The 17,028-nt window shown below is 44.2% G+C and overlaps 1 protein-coding gene across 4 annotated transcripts in view; it reads right to left on the reverse strand.

The window, feature by feature from the left end:
- LOC109910263 (UPF0577 protein KIAA1324-like) overlaps window positions 1–13,077 on the reverse strand; it is a 77,116-nt gene extending 64,039 nt beyond the window's left edge. For 3 of the 4 annotated variants that reach the window (XM_031831645.1, XM_031831646.1, XM_031831648.1), the window contains exons 1-8: window positions 12,749–13,077; window positions 12,128–12,223; window positions 11,603–11,941; window positions 11,277–11,417; window positions 9,527–9,681; window positions 9,105–9,196; window positions 8,907–9,024; window positions 7,822–7,995 (exon numbers count right to left, since the gene is read on the reverse strand). In XM_031831645.1, coding sequence (XP_031687505.1) covers window positions 7,822–7,995; window positions 8,907–8,921 — 189 coding nt within the window. In that variant the 5' untranslated portion in view covers window positions 8,922–9,024; window positions 9,105–9,196; window positions 9,527–9,681; ... (2 more) ...; window positions 12,128–12,223; window positions 12,749–13,077. Of the gene's footprint in view, window positions 1–7,821; window positions 7,996–8,906; window positions 9,025–9,104; window positions 9,197–9,526; window positions 10,154–11,276; window positions 11,418–11,602; window positions 11,942–12,127; window positions 12,224–12,748 lie in introns of those variants that run through there. The other variant, XR_004210980.1, reaches the window with a different exon arrangement.
- Between the last annotated feature and the right edge of the window lie 3,951 nt (window positions 13,078–17,028).

The following is a 17,028-nucleotide window of genomic DNA, read 5'->3' on the forward strand; positions in this document are numbered from 1 at the left end:
GTCCATTACACACAGTCAAAACAAAAGTGTTGTTTTTCTTATGCCACGGTAATGGGAGAGACAACTTAAAAACATAATCCCATAACTTGTTGAACAGCCTGGCCAGACCCATGAATATAATGATCAACAGAGAGGAAGGAGGACATAGAACACACACATCAATCTACAGTCCCCATCGTCGCTTTACTCTATTCCCTAATGAACTTCTGTTACGAGCTCTAACTTCTAACCTGGACAAGTGAGACCAAACAGATGTCAACACTGTCTATCAATACAAATGGTAAAAACTACAGGAGAGTGGAGACAAGAATAGCTCCCATTGCTTAAATACACACACACACACACACACACACACACACACACACACACACACACACACACACACACACACACACACACACACACACACACACAGCTGGTGGGGACATTACCCCTGGGTGGTTAGTTCCCAGGGTCATCTGTCTGCTGCTTCTGTATTAGATAGTGTAACATCCAGCCTGATGGCATTGGGGAAATGTCAGGGCAAAGGTCAAATTCACACAGGAACCATTCCACTCCTCCATGTTGCATTTATTATACCAGGCCAGCTGTGTCCTATGTGGGAAATAAATAAATAAATAAAATATGGAACCAATTGCTGGTCTTGACATGACTCTATTTGCAGGGGTTTGACACACGTCTACATAAAGTAGACAAACACTTAAGAAACTAACATTAGAAGATTTGATATACTGAATAACCACGTGATGTAGCAAGTACTGGGACTGCAGTCAGAGGCCTTAGTCGGCAGACGGAGTCAGAAGTCGAGACCCAAGTGGAACCCAGTTATAGAATGCAGTGTTTTTCTGTCCCTTCAGTCTTGACGCACAGAGACACAGGTCCTGGGAAGCAGCGTGACACACTGATGTGCCAACCGTTTGACCATTAACGGGCAAAACAGGAACAAGTCTCGACAAAGCTGATAGGAATGCTGCTGACCAATGAGCCGGCTACATATAAGGGCATATATCAGCGTTGTTTTTCTCATGCCACAGTAACGGGCGCAACGATCAACCTAAAAACATAATCCCATAACTTGTTGAACAGCCTGGCCAGACCCATGAATATAATGATCAACAGAGAGGAAGGAGGACATAGAACACACACATCATTCTACAGTTCCCATCACCGGTTCATTAAATACCTTAATTAACATACAGGAAACTGACAAAATAAAGGAAACCCCCAACATAAAAATGTCTTAATAGGGTGTGGAACTCTATTGGAGGGATGAGACACACCTCCTCCACAAGGAGAAATAATGGCCTGCCCAGATTTATATATTTTTTACATGACCCTAAGCACGATGTTAAACACTTAACTAACTCAGGAACCTGTGTGGAAGCACCTGCTTTCAATTTCTCGTTGTTTCCATTATTTTGGCAGCTACCTGTATGCAACTTCTAACCTTGAGAAGTGAAACTAAACAGATGAAAAACAAAGGGTCCACGCTTTGGTACACACTGCACTGCAGGGCCTTGGCCCATAAAGGGGAGGGGAGCTCCAGAGTATGATACCCAAGAGACACCTGAGCCCAGAGTCTAGACACACACATACAGTACACACTTGAGGCAGCCACTGAGTCCTCCACTCGTCCCTCCTCATTTATAATACATGAGAACCAGAGTAGACAGACTAGAGGCTGATATAGGATCTTCCCTTTGGGAGAAAGGAGGATTCTCCTATAGACCCATCCAGCAGTCACCCAGTGTTTACGCTTGTTGCCTCGACTTACAAGTCCTCTGCAATACAAAACTGACAAACAAGAGTACGGTCTTGCTGCTGATGGTCAAGTTACATAACGCTGTTGGTAATTATGTAACAGCAGTACCTCTCCAGATCCTTCAGGATCAACGATCACGGAACAAAAAGACAGAGAGAATGGGACTAAAATGGCTGACATTTGGTATAACTTACAAGATGAAAAGCTGGGAATAAATATTGAACCCAAACCGGCACATTGCCTTAGGGCAGGGAAGGGCCGCAACAACAAAACTGAACTCCTCATGAAGGACCGCAGTGGCTCGACCGAGTCGCTCTGTATTAAACTCTGTCTTTAGTGGGGTTGAGTCAGCGTGGGTTTTGAAATGTAGATGAGAGCACTGCTTTAGATGAATAAATCACAGCTGAGCCAGTGGAGGAGCTCCCTGCTGCTCTGAGGAGCTATTCTACCGGCATTCACTTAAACTGGGGAGTTTAGAATGCATGACCATGGTTGCTTTAGGGAAGGTAATGCAGAAAAAGTGTGACATCATCATGCAGAAGCAGGGTGGCATGCATTACGGATGGGCCATTCATATAGCTGGCCCCTTAAAGAAAATGCATTAGGGCAGGATGTTAAACCAAGAGATGCAGACAGACAGTATGTAGTAGCTGCATGTCAGAGCTTTCTTGTTGAGGGCCCAACTTTGTAAGTGTTGTTCAAAGCCATATTTACATAGTAATGACATACTGCAGACAGGTACACAGGTTCACTTAACATAACTGTTTCAGCTTGCCACAGTGAAACACCTGAGAGTGGTGGTACAAAGTCAACTCTACCATCTGCATGGCAACGCTGCTGAGAAGACACTCAGCTTATTCATCTACTGCTGAAATAAACACAAGCAGAGAGATAAAAGTCCCCATAGGTATAACAAGCATCTCTCCTCACGACGCCTTGTACAGCAACAGCCAGAATGATCCTGCATTGTCACATTGTGAAGCCAGAGAAAAGAAGGTTCCTGATAAACATAAAACACACTGTAGATACATTTACTTTACTCCCTTCCGTGTTATTAAGCAATGACTCATATATAATACCTCAGGTCTGTCGACAGTCAGAGAAGGGGGATGCGTTTGGTTGTTATTTGTGATGGGTGGGTGAAGATGTCTACCATTGTGTGTGGAACTCAGACTTGGTGACAGGCGACAGCTACACACACACAGGCAGCGCTATCTATCAGCAATAAAATGATGTCGCACTGCAAACTGGGTTTAGCCATAAGGACCTCTCTCTCTCTAGCTACAGTCTGTCACTCCTTTTCTCTCTAACATCTCCCTCTCTTTGAGCCTCTTTCTCTTCCACTCCCTTCTCTCTCTCCCAACCCCCTCTCCCTACTTCTCCCTTACTCTCCCTACCTCCCTCTCTCTCTCAACCCCCTCTCCCTACTTCTCCCTACCTCCCTCCCTCTCGCTCTCTCTCTCCCTAGCCCCTTACTCTCTCTGTCCCTACCCCCTTTCTCTCTCTGTCCCTGCCCCCTCTCTCTCTCTCTGTCCCCGCCCCCTCTCTCTCTCTCTGTCCCCGCCCCCTCTCTCTCTCTCTGTCCCCGCCCCCTCTCTCTCTCTCTGTCCCCGCCCCCCTCTCTCTCTCTCTGTCCCCGCCCCCTCTCTCTCTCTCTGTCCCCGCCCCCCTCTCTCTCTCTCTGTCCCTTCCCCCTCTCTCTCTCTCTGTCCCTGCCCCCTCTCTGTCCCTGCCCCCTCTCTCTCTCTGTCCCTTCCCCCTCTCTCTCTCTCTGTCCCTGCCCCCTCTCTCTCCCTCTGTCCCTGCCCCCTCTCTCTCTCTGTCCCTGCCCCCTCTCTCTCTCTCTGTCCCTGCCCCCTCTGTCCCTGCCCCCTCTGTCCCTGCCCCCTCTGTCCCTGCCCCCTCTGTCCCTGCCCCCTCTGTCCCTGCCCCCCCCCTCTCTCGCTCTGTCCCTACCCCCTTTGTCTCTCTCTGTCCTTAGCCCCCTCTGTCCCTACCCCCTTTGTCTCTCTCTGTCCCTACCCCCTCTGTCCCTACACCCTTTGTCCCTCTCTCTCTCTCTCTCTGTCCCTACCCCCTCTCTCTCTCCCTACCCTTTCTCTCTGTCCCTGCCCCCTCTCTCTCGCTGTCCCTGCCCCCTCTCCCTCTCTGTCCCTGCCCTCTCTGTCCCTGCCCCCTCTGTCCCTGTCCCTGCCCCCTCTGTCTCTCTCTGTCTCTCTCTGTCCCCCCCCCTCTCTGTCCCTACCCCCCCCTCTCTCTCTGTCCCTACCCCACCCCACCCCTCTCCCTCTCTGTCCCTACCCCCCCCCCCCCCTCTGTCCCTACCCCCTTTGTCTCTCTCTGTCCTTAGTCCCCTCTGTCCCTACCCCCTTTGTCTCTCTCTGTCCCTACCCCCTCTGTCCCTACACCCTTTGTCCCTCTCTCTGTCCCTCTCTGTCCCTACCCCCCCTCTCTCTCTCTCTGTCCCTACCCCCCCTCTCCCTCTGTCCCTACCCCCTCCTCAGTCTCAATGACCACTATGTGTCTCATGATGAGTTAGGTAACAGTTCTCTGAAATCGCAGGAAGGAGCACCAACACGCCCAGGGGTTCAATTATTAACACGCTGCAGGAACAGGAAGCTACGAGGCTTAGCTGCTGTTAGGAAATCTTTTGTTTTTTTTATGAATAAGGCCTACCTGAAATGGCTATCTGCAGACTATGTAATCATTTAGGCGAGCAGTCAGCTCACCAGACCTTTGATTTAATCAAGAGGCTAATTAAGGGATTAATGATCATTTCTTTGGGCCAAATTGATTTACCCTGCTTAGTGCTTCATTCTGTTGTTGAAACAGGAGACAGTTCAACAGCGTGTCTGCCCTGTAGCCAGGATGCCAGTGTTTATATAGAAGTTGTCAGTGTCGTGCACAGGAGGTTGGTGGTACCTTAATTTGGGAGGACGGGCTCGTTGTAATGACTGGAGCAGAATCAGGGAATGGTATCAAATACATCAAACACATGGTTTCCAGGGGTTTGATGCCATTCCATTTGCGCCGTTCCGGCCATTATTATGAGCCGTTCTCCCCTCAGCAGCCCCCACTGGGTCTGGTAGCTGGACCATCTGTCACTCTGTGAGCACAGCAGCTACTGGCTCCAACAGAGAGGGCCATGCAGAGCAGCAGAGTATAGTACAAACGAACAGTCACACAGTACGTGCATACGCAACACAAACATAAACAGACAGGAAGCTAGCTACTGTATTATGTAGTGCAGTCTATGTCATTCATTGGTGGGACAGCCCAGGTACAGATGGAGATAGTGCTCATGTAGCAGAAAGATGAGCCTGTATAGAGCTCGGCAGCTTGTCGTCCTAAAAACAAACGGAAAAGAGATACCTCTGGTTCGTTTCTTTGGGGGAAATGAATGGGAAAGAACAGGGTTTTGGGATAAACGCCGAAAATAAGGTCTGAGGTTAACACAGGCTTAGGAGATCTTCTACGTTTTGTTCGATGAGATAATATCAGGCAGTAAACATGGCCTTTATGAATTATGAAGCCTTTCATGTGCACTGTGTGCTTTTTTTGATGACATAAATGCTTCAGAATTCACAAAAAAAGTGATGTTAGCAGATGAAGATCGTCTCATAGAACAAGATCCCCTAAGCCTGTGTTTACCACCAACCTTGTTTCATCGCGTATATCCAAAACCTCCATTCATTTACCCATAGGCCTTGCCCAACGAACCATGGCAGAGTGGTGCCTACAAAAAGACACCATTAATATTTCTCTCTATTCACATGATGTATAATACAGTTGAAGTCGGAAGTTTACATACACTTACGTTGGAGTCATTAAAACTCGTTTTTCAACCACCCTACAAATTTCTTGTTAACAAACTATAGTTTTGGCAAGTCGGTTAGGACATCTACGTTGTGCATGACACAAGTACTTTTTCCAACACTTGTTTACAGACAGATTATATCACTTATAATTCACTGTATCACAATTCCAGTGGGTCAGATGTTTACATACTGTGCCTTTAAACAGCTTGGAAAATTCCAGAAAATGACATCATGGCTTTAGCAGCTTCTGATAGGCTAATTGACATCATTTGAGTCATTTGGAGGTGTACCTGTGGATGTATTTCAAGGTCTACCTTCAAACTCGGTGCCTCTTTGCTTGACATCATGGGAAAATCAAAAGAAACCAGCCAAGACCGCAGAAGAAAAATTGTAGACCTCCACAAGTCTGGTTCATCCTTGGGAGCAATTTTCAAATGCTTGAAGGTACCACCTTCATCTGTACAAACAATAGTACGCACGTATAAACAACATGGGACCACGCAGCCGTCATACCGCTCAGGAAGGAGACGCGTTCTGTCTCCTAGAGATGAACGCACTTTAGTGCAAAAATGCAAATCAATCCCAGAACAACAGCAAAGGACCTTGTGAGGATTCTGGAGGAAAATGTAAAACCAGTCCTATATCGACATAAAAAAAAAAAAGCCTCTTCCTCAGCAAGGAAGAAGCCACTGCTCTAAAACCGCCATAAAAAAGCCAGACTACGGTTTGCAACTGCACATTGGGACAAAGATCGTACTTTTTGGAGAAATGTCCTCTGGTCTGATAAAACAAAAATAGAACTGTTTGGCCATAATGACCGTCGTTATGTTTGTAAGAAAAAGAGGGAAGCTTGCAAGCCGAAGAACACCATCCCAACTGTGAAGCAAGGGGGTGGCAGCATCATGTTGTGGGGGTGATTTGCTGCAGGAGGAGCTGGTGCACTTCACAAAATAGATGGCATCATGAGGCAGGAAAATGATGTGGATGGAAAATGATGTGGATATATTGAAGCAACATCTCAAGACATCAGTCAGGAAGTTAAAGCTTGGTCGCAAATGGGTCTTCCAGATGGACAATGACCCCAAGCATTCTTCCAAAGTTGTGGCAAAATGGCTTAAGGACAACAAAGTCAAGGTATTGGAGTGGCCATCACAAAGCCCTGACCTCAATCCCATAGAAAAACTGTGGGCAGAACTGAAAAAGCGTGTGCGAGCAAGGAGGCCTACAAACCTGACTCACCCAACTTATTGTGGGAAGCTTGTGGAAGGCTACCCGAAATGTTTGACCCAAGTTAAACAATTTAAAGGCAATGCTACCAAATACTAATTGCGTGTATGTAAACTTCTGACCCACTGGGAATGTGATGAAAGAAATAAAAGCTGAAATAAATTACTCTCTATTATTCTGAAATTTCAAATTCTTAAAATAAGTTGGTGATTCTAACTGACCTAAGACAGATAATTCTTACTAGGATTAAATGTCAAGAATTGTGAATAACAATATATTTGGCTAAGGTGTATGTAAACTTCCGACTTCAACTGTATATCCCCAGTCTGTCCTGTGCATGTCCACCCACACCCTACAATGAACAGCTGTGTGATGGAACTTCTGTACGTCTCTAGATGTGTCCCTCAGTGTGTGTGTGTGTGTGTGTGTGTGTGTGTGTGATGTGTTTGTGAATCTGGGCAGCCCTTTGACAGTGTTGCTAGCCTGCTGAGAGAGAATTCCCCTGGGATATAGAGAGCAAAGAAGAGAGAGGCAGAGAGAGATGAAGAGAGTGGTCCCGTCTGCTCCACAGGAGTGAATGCGTGGATTCCAGACTCTGCCTCTATAAATACTCCAGTCACGCATCAGAACAACAGTCTGCTGGCGGGGACAGGTTTTTACATACATTTAGACTAGTAGAGGACACACACATTTAATCTGTTTCCCTTACTCTCAGTTAGAGGACATGAATACAGAACAGTACATGCACTGTTTGTGTGTCAGGTAGCATTAGCTGAGTTAATGGGGAACTAAACAAAATGGTGGACAGGGAAAACCAGGAGCTTTCTACCTGGTGCTGTGTTCGAATTAAATTACATGCAAGATTATTTTTGTATTTTGACCTACTTAGTCCACCTGTCGGCTCTCTCTAGTAACGAGCCTGCGGAGGAGGTTAGAACTAACTCGTTTTTTTCCTTGATATGGTTTGAGTGAGAGTAGCTTTTAGGTTTACATTGTTGTTTAACTCCAACTCACCCACTCCCAGTTGCTCCAGCCGGGCCTTGAACTCTGGCCTCTCCTCCAGGACCCTAAGGAGATGGGTGGGCTCCATGCGCTCCAGCTCCACCCTCCAGTACACATAGATCTTGTGGTTGAAGCTGACGTACACCAGACAGGGGCTGTTCTTGCCATCCTTACAGGTGTACTGACCTGTTAAACACCAACATCTAAGGCCGGTTAGACAACAAGGGTTTCCCCTAATCACATGTCTTAATCAGGAAAAACTCCAGGCCCTAATCATTACAGTAAAATATACATTCAGTGACAATAGGAGAGGCTTAGAAATAGGATTGTTCAAATCACATAAATAAAATCAGATGTTATTTGTTACATGCGCCGAATACAACAGGTGTCGTAGACCTTACCATGAAATGACAAGCCCTTAACCAACAATGCAGGTTTTTTTGTAAGAAAATATTTGCTCATCACTGTGGCCCTGTGAACACTGGCCTATAATAATGCGTGTTTCGCAAGCAATGCCAACAGTGGTGAGGCTGAACTAATTCATTCCAATAACCACAGAGACAAAGCATGGATGACCCCTGAGTGTGTGTTGTTCACACACCGACTCTGATAGTCCTGTCTGTAGCTTCAACATGCGTTCATCGTTACACATTCTGCATTTATTCCTTGGGGTATTATTATTATTTGTATTATCCTCTGCGTTGTTGGAAAGCGCCCGGAAATTAGCATTTCACAGTTACTACACACCTGTTGTTAAAAAGGCATGTGACAAAAATAATTTAATTTGATTCTCTCTTGCCCATTTCTTTAATCCTCTTATTAGATAACAATAGGATCTCTCTCTGCTCTCAGAGGCACTGGGGCTTGTGCAGAAATTGGAGAGACAGCATTTGACAGCGAGCGAGAGAGTGGGAGATAGAGAGGATGTAGCTTGTTTTATGTGAGCCTGAAGTCCAACACTGCCATCTAATGGTGACATGAGCTGGAAACATTTTTTGTATTAATACTGTCAATATCATTTGCTTCGTCATCACGTAAATCAGGTATACATAGGTGAGGGATCTGACAAGAATTTGTGGTTCAGAATGAGATCTCACCTGCACAGAAAGCATTGACGTTCTCGTCAAACTGGAAGCGCACCACCTTACGGTTGTGGTCGATGATGTAGGTCTGACCGTCCCAGGCACACGCCACCACCTCCTCTCTGCCGTCGCCCTGGAGACAAGAGGCACAGTCAAAAACCGCACGGTCACAGGCAGTCACTAAAAAAACGTATACTGTTTTTATAAACTCACTGTGATGTCCAGCTTCTGCAGAGCAAAAAGCTGGTGATCCACCTGCACTGACCACTTCAACTGCTCTGAACTGTCCATCAGTTTCAGTGTGCCTGGAACACAAAAAAAACTACACGATCACATTGTTCACATACTAAAATTACCAACATTTTATGCTTCAAATTGTTAATGGCATCAAGAGTATTGTTTAAACTGCATATAATAATAATATTAATAATAATAAAACGACAGTCTGATAAAAAAAAATGTAAGAACTAAAACAGCTCAAGACCTGCAGACCACTGGTTCTCACAGGGTTAAGGAAAACATTAAAGCCATAGAAATGGAATTAATTATTAATACGTTTACAGCAGCACTCAGTGCTGGACACCAACAGTCATCTAAAGATGTATTAGGTGCTCTGCATGTCCAGTGGTATGTACCTGCCAGGAGTGGGTGGAGCCTCCTCCCCAGGCCCCGCCTCAGAGGAGCCCTGTTGCGTCCATGTGCACAGCAGGATGGCAAAGCCACAACCAGGCTGGGACACCATCAGTTCAGGAAGACCCTCTTGGTCTGAGTATACTGACAGGCTGTCCACCTGTCACAGGAGGAAGTAATGGATTAGAAATAGTAGAGTGTACACTTTACAGGATGTGAAGTCATCCAGTGTTATGTGGGGTTTATATGTCGGGCCAGAGTTCAACTTGGGATAACCGGTCATACAAAAGTAGCTCAGCTTTTAGCCAGGTCAATTTCTATGGCAACGAATCTTTCAGAACGAACCTGCTCCTGGGCAAGCTAACTCCACTTACCCTGAATGAAATGACTGAGCCACGAGTTGAGGATCAATTAACTCAGATTCACTCCCTCTTGCAAAGACTCCATTTGAGGAAGACGACTGACTCAATATTTTATTAATCAAATGTTTTTTGTGTGCTACAAAATACTAATGTTAAGATATCACATTTCACATTTAGTAATGATAGAATCAAATCAAATCAAATTTATTTATATAGCCCTTCGTACATCAGCTGATATCTCAAAGTGCTGTACAGAAACCCAGCCTAAAACCCCAAACAGCAAGCAATGCAGGTGTAGAAGCACGGTGGCTAGGAAAAACTCCCTAGAAAGGCCAAAACCTAGGAAGAAACCTAGAGAGGAACCAGGCTATGTGGGGTGGCCAGTCCTCTTCTGGCTGTGCCGGGTGGAGATTATAACAGAACATGGCCAAGATGTTCAAATGTTCATAAATGACCAGCATGGTCGAATAATAATAAGGCAGAACAGTTGAAACTGGAGCAGCAGCACAGTCAGGTGGAAGTTGAAACTGGAGCAGCAGCATGGCCAGGTGGACTGGGGACAGCAAGGAGTCATCATGTCAGGTAGTCCTGGGGCATGGTCCTAGGGCTCAGGTCAGTTGAAACTGGAACAGCAGCATGGCCAGGTGGACTGGGGACAGCAAGGAGTCATCATGTCAGGTAGTCCTGGGGCATGGTCCTAGGGCTCAGGTCCTCCGAGAGAGAGAAAGAAAGAGAGAAGGAGAGAATTAGAGAACGCACACTTAGATTCACACAGGACACCGAATAGGACAGGAGAAGTACTCCAGATATAACAAACTGACCCCAGCCCCCCGACACATAAACTACTGCAGCATAAATACTGGAGGCTGAGACAGGAGGGGTCAGGAGACACTGAATGTATTTTAAACTTCACGCAATGTAACACTTTTGTGTGACTTAATAAATAACAAATATCAATAGGAGTGGGAAGGTGCTTGCGCATTGATAAACACACCAAAGACGGCCTTAACGAAAAGTTGGAAAATAAAGACGGCACTTTTAATAGCCTATTTCACACCATAGCCTGCTGAACTTGCACGGGAATTTTTCTCTCAGAACAAATAAAAATGTGGCACTGATTAATTCATAGATGAAGGTTTCAGCATTGTCTCAATGAAGAGTTTGACTAGCCATGACTAGCCATGTGCGACATGCGCCGTTACTAGCCTGTTAGAGTTAGCGGCAGGCAGACGAGCAATATCCACCGTCGTAGAACGAACCAAGCCTGAGCTGGAATGTAAAGCTTGCTGAAGATGGTCAGAAAACACTGAGTAATCTAGATTACTCCGTAGGAAACCCCTCAGGAGTTTTTCAGCCTTTGATTGACATATTCCATGTTTGTGTATAGACCTGCCTGTCCCTCCAGAAGCCACTTCCTTCAGCAGGACCAGCTGTCCAGAGCCCAGGTCTGAAGAATCGGTGGGCTCCTCCCAGCTGAACGCTCTCACCACACGGTCTGTGTATCCCACTACAAGCTCACTGCGCCCATCCCCATCTTGAAAGCGTACACACACACACACACACACACACACACACACACACACACACACACACACACACACACACACACACACACACACACACACACACGGCTGAGAATAAAGCAGTCAAAACAGAAACGTCAATTGCATTGAGGTTCCCTACATCTAGGATGAAATGGGTGCAGAACAGAGAGGTTACCTATGTCACTAATAAGGATGACTTTGGTGCTGGCAGAAATGTGCTGAGAAGCAGGGTTTCTGGTCATTAGAGAACAGCGCCTCCTGCTGGCTGGAGCAGATGAATCTGACTTGGCTCCTGCCACTGCAGACAGGTCAAACAGGTTAAACCATCCCTCTGCACCCACAGCAACTACAAAGTTCTGATGGATAAGTTAAGGCGGTGAATAGTTAGATGATAGCACTCATTGGATGCAAGGGGGAAAAACACAACTATTCCTCATCTGACTGGAGGACTATGCAGTTTCTGCACACCCACCCTTCCGTAGTTGCAGATGTCTCCAACACCAACACAGGTGAGCTAAAGAAGAAACAAAAAAGATAATTCATTAAATATTTGTCTAAATCTGCTAAAATAACAACAGAAATCTGATGTGCAGGCAGGGATGTTCAAATTCCCTCTTTAACGCCACTACAGTTGTACTTAAATGTGACGATATTTGAACTCAAAGAGGGGTGATCAAATGCCCTCTAAGCAGCCACTTACCATGCCCACACATGTTCTAGTGATCCAAGGCTTGGAGTCATCGTTCTTGTACACATGCAGCTTTCCACTGGTGTCACCCACGATAAGTTCATTCAGCTGTTCAAAAATAATAACAGTTCATGTCAAGGTTTTGGTGTCAAGGCCATGGGTACAGTCAGGACATTTTGTTTCCATAGATATAAGATATGTTGTCATAAATATGTTGAAGGTCAAGGAATGTGATAAGAGGACTGTTATGGCATCTACCATTTCACTCTTGACCCTCTTATCGTGACTGGAGGGAATGAGTCAGACCCTCTAAAGCAGGAGTTGCTATTTACAGTACAGGGACTAGAAAGGCACAGCTGGACAACGAATGGGCAATTGGAGAGTGAGCAGAGCAGTTTATGACTTCTGGAAAATGATTTATATGTTGCCACGTAGGTGGGTAAATAACTGGCAAAAAAACGAGTTGATACATGTCATTGGTAGGCTACAGTATGTATAACTGGCCCTAGGAGGTGGATACACTAACGCCGTGAGCATTGAGACTACACACATTTTTTTCAAGGATTGGCTATGTCTGAAAACATGGACACAATGAAAGATCGCTGTATAATTGTCTAGCTGCTGATATTTTACCGAGTCATTGTCCGCCTCCCCAAGACAAATTGCACGAGGGAAAAGGGTTCCGGTGAAATCCAAACTAACATGCTGAACATAGCTCAAGGACCGCATATCACCAGATAACAGTTTGACAGCTGAGCTGGACACTGACAGCTGCAATTTGCACCATCCAGATGCAAGTTAGAGAAATGTCAAGTAGTTAGCTGTGTTAAAGCGTATATTTAAGCGTTGCTTCTGCTTTGATAACTATTATCAACCATAACCACTAAAAATAACAGAAAGCTATACTAAACTTGTAAGACGTGAGGATTTGTACGCTCCTCCTTAAACAACGCTCACATGACAAAAATAGTACGGAAACATACTTTGAGACAGACTTCACGCGTTTTGTATTTTGCGATTCGTATGGTCACGTGGCGATATTTATTATAATCCCACAGATATCGTTAGTTATTGAGAAGTAAAGAAAAAATGAAACAGCCAACGGAAATGTGATATTGTAACATAATCACTGCATTTGTATTTATGCACAAATACTGAATCCCACCTAGCTGATTATTCAATTGTTCATAATATAGACTAATGTCACACTCATATGTAGCCTAGTAATTCCAGAATATTCTATGAGTGTAAATGATCAATTATAATGTCAGTAAACTAAAAGAATAACGTGGTAAACTGCTGTGGGCATTAAATCTAAATATTTAAAAACTAAGTACAACTGCCATCAAGTGGTTACTCGTCGGGGTGCATTTGGGTGATGCACTGACAATCCTCTAGAGGGTGCTGTTGTACAAGACAAAATATTTTCCAACTATTTCACCTCATCCATACTGTCTAGGGACCCAAGGCCCTTCTGACCCATATGACACTTTGAGTGAGGAACCCAAGCCACCATTGTTTTGCCTATATATTAGGCCTACATGTTTGAAAGACCTACATTTGTTGGTATATTCTCAGAAGTGCGGAATAATTTCAGTGCACAGCCTGTGGATATTTACTGCAGCAGAGCTGCTGTTTTCAGTGATCTCCAGTGGTGTATAGTACTTAAGTAAGAATACTTTAAAGTACTACTTAAGTCGTTTTTGGGGGGTATCTGTACTTTATTTTACTATTTATATTTTTGACTACTTGTACTTTTATTTCACTACATTCCTTGAGAAAATATTGTACTTTTTACTCCATACATTTTGAATACTCAGCAGGACAGAAAAATGTCAAATTCATGCACTTATCAACCGAACATCTCTGTTCATCCCTACTGCCTCTGATCTGGCGAACTCACTAAACACACTAATGCTTCGTTTGTAAATGATGTTTGAAGGTTGGAGTGTGCCCGTGGCTTTCTGTAAATAAATAAAAAACAAGAAAATGGTGCCATCTGGCTTGTTTAATATAAGGAATTTGAAATGATTTATACTTTTACTTTGATACTTATGTATATTTTAAACCAAATACTTATAGACTTCTACTCAAGTAGAATTTTACTGGGTGACTTTTACTTGAGTCATTTTCTATTAAGGTAGCTTTACATTTACTCAAGTATGACAGTTGGGTACTTTTTCTACCACTGGTGATCTCTCTCTCTAACTGTGTGTGTGTGTGTGTGTGTGTGTGTGTGTGTGTGTGTGTGTGTGTGTGTGTGTGTGTGTGTGTGTGTGTGTGTGTGTGTGTGTGTGTGTGTGTGTGTGTGTGTGTGTGTGAGTGTGTGTGTGTGTGTGTGTGTGTGTGTGTGTGTGTGTGTGTGTGTGTGTGTGCGCGTGTGTGCGTGTGTGCGTGTGTGTGTGTGTGTGTGTGTGTGTGTGTGTGTGTGTGTGTGTGTGTGTGTGTGTGTGTGTGTGTGTGTGTGTGTGTGTGTGTGTGTGTGTGTGTGTGTGTGTGTGTGTGTGTGTGTGTGTGTAAAGACCAGAATAGGTAGTCACGATCCATTAAACAGCTGCACATCACTGGCCACAGACAGGACTGGATGATTGTCCACATAGACTGTAGGGAATTTCAGATAAATATTCAGTTCAGCATCTCTTCAATGGGCTAACTGCTGAGAGAAGTTGATTCAGATTACTCAGATGCCTTGTGATGGCATGGTTCATTACCATTCACTCCAGATGTTCCTGACAGGTCTCATTAATTAATTAATGCATAGCACAACAGTTTTCTTTTACTCAATAAGTAAAACAAAACCATCAGATAGATGTTTAAAGTAGCCTAATTTTAAACGTCCAAAACTTTCAAAATTAAAGTCCCCTATACTGTCATGTACGCCAGCTAGACAACACTATGCTATTGCCCACTTCAAATGTTTTATTTCAGATATGGTCTTTCATCTAAAACTCTATTTTTAGCACAATTGAATAGTTAATGCAGCTGAATATAGGCTATGCCCTTCAAACTTTTTTATTTAGACCTATTCATGTATATAAATTGTTAGTAAAGATAAATCAGAATTTTGATAACCGTGATCACTGTGTTTGTGCATTCAGTAGGGGCTTTTCACGTTATTATAAGACTGATCCGTTGTAATGCACCTGCAGAAATGATACAAAGTAGAGTCAGTGCCATGGGCGACCCCAAACGACCACATTATTTAAAAAAATAAACACCACAATTTAGTTTAACAGCTAACAAATTGAAAATTAATCCCGCATATCACATAGGGATTATTTCCCAGTACAAATGGGCCCTTATGAGTTTTGTTTTATGATGTCTCAGTGAACTCCAAAAGCAGAAAGACAGAGGTGTTTCAATGGAGACTCGGGCGCCCAGATGTCATATTAATTATTACACTCGGCTATGACTGGAATCCTCGAATAGAGGGAGCGCTCTGCCTGCCTCTGGAAGATCTGCAGTAGAAACAAGTCTTTACAAAGCGCTAATTGGACTCTGGAACCGCACTGACAGGGGATGGTAGATAGGTTTCAGAAAGCCGACGATGGCGAGAGGACTGGGGGAAACTGAATAGAACCCACGCTTATTTTCTAAACTCTCTTGCTGTGCAAAAAAAGGAGGAAAAAGAAAAGAAAAGTTGGTGGGGGCTGGGTTCTTCAATGCAGGCTTGATTTTGAATGCCACAGCCAACACAGAAAAATTTCACAATTTACCCCCTCCCCTCACACACACACACACACACACACACACACATCCCCATGAGTGGAGTCGGTTGGTTTTGTTCTGAGTGAAAGACATGTTCTATTATGCTGCCCTTTAAAAGAAAACAAAATTGTCGAAATACACTGTGTCGAGTCGTTACTGTAACAAAATAGGGTGTATCAAATCATACACAAAACATCCTCGAATGCGTCCTTCTTTATGGCCCCTTCTCAGATTTACCCTTCCGTTCCGCCTCTCCGAGGGTGATGATTAGCTCTAGCCTAATGAAAGTGGGAAATTCGCCTCTGCTGGACAAAGCTCCATTCTTCGAAAGACGAAGCATTCAAATGCGGTTGTAAAAGTGTTAACAATAAACTGTGGATCATCCAAGACTGTGGGGTCTGCTTGTGCCTGCCAACCCGACAGTGTTCCAAACAACTTACAGTCAATGGGGTCTATAAGGTATACCTTATAGTATACTGCCCATACTGTATGGACCGCAAAGACAATGCAAACAACTAAATCTTAACATCTTTGATAAGCGCCTTTAAGGTCCGCCTGAGTTTGAGAGCTGCCTTTCAGCACTACTTTTCGGTCCACTTGAGAAATTGGTTATCTGCATGCGTAAAAAGCTAGTATAGCCTAATAGGTTCGCGTGTATAAGCTAATTTAAAAAATATATATATTCCCAAAAAAATTCAACAGTTGTTTGAGTCACCCATAAAGGGACACGTTTAACTAATTTTACGCATAAAATGAAATTACGCCTTATTTGTCTTTTGACCTCGATCTTATTTTATATTCTATCACATTGTGGCCAACTTTTATGAACAAGACCCCCAATCTCTCATTCGCCATGAAACAATTCAATATATATATTATATAAGGTCTATTTCTGAACCAAAGACGCTCATTTTTATGCATTTTATATGAGGAGCATTTTGGAACCTTTGCGCGTAATCATTAATTCTATTAAAACTAACATTCTATTAGTGCTCAAAACTCTGAAGACATCTGGAACAAGTCGGCATGCTGCAACCAGTTGTGCTTTGGTGACTGTTTGTTCAGTGGTTCAAGTGGCACGCGACCGGCGTACGCATTGCAACAGCACAGGAGCCAAGGTGAATACAACTAGCACGAGGAGGAGGCGTGGTCAGGTCCAGCGCGTGGGGCTGCCAGTGTATAAGCCTCGCTACTAGCCTTTCTCA

This window comes from Oncorhynchus kisutch, linkage group LG9 (genome assembly GCF_002021735.2).
Source record: "Oncorhynchus kisutch isolate 150728-3 linkage group LG9, Okis_V2, whole genome shotgun sequence".
In the NCBI taxonomy this organism is placed as follows: Eukaryota; Metazoa; Chordata; class Actinopteri; order Salmoniformes; family Salmonidae; genus Oncorhynchus; species Oncorhynchus kisutch.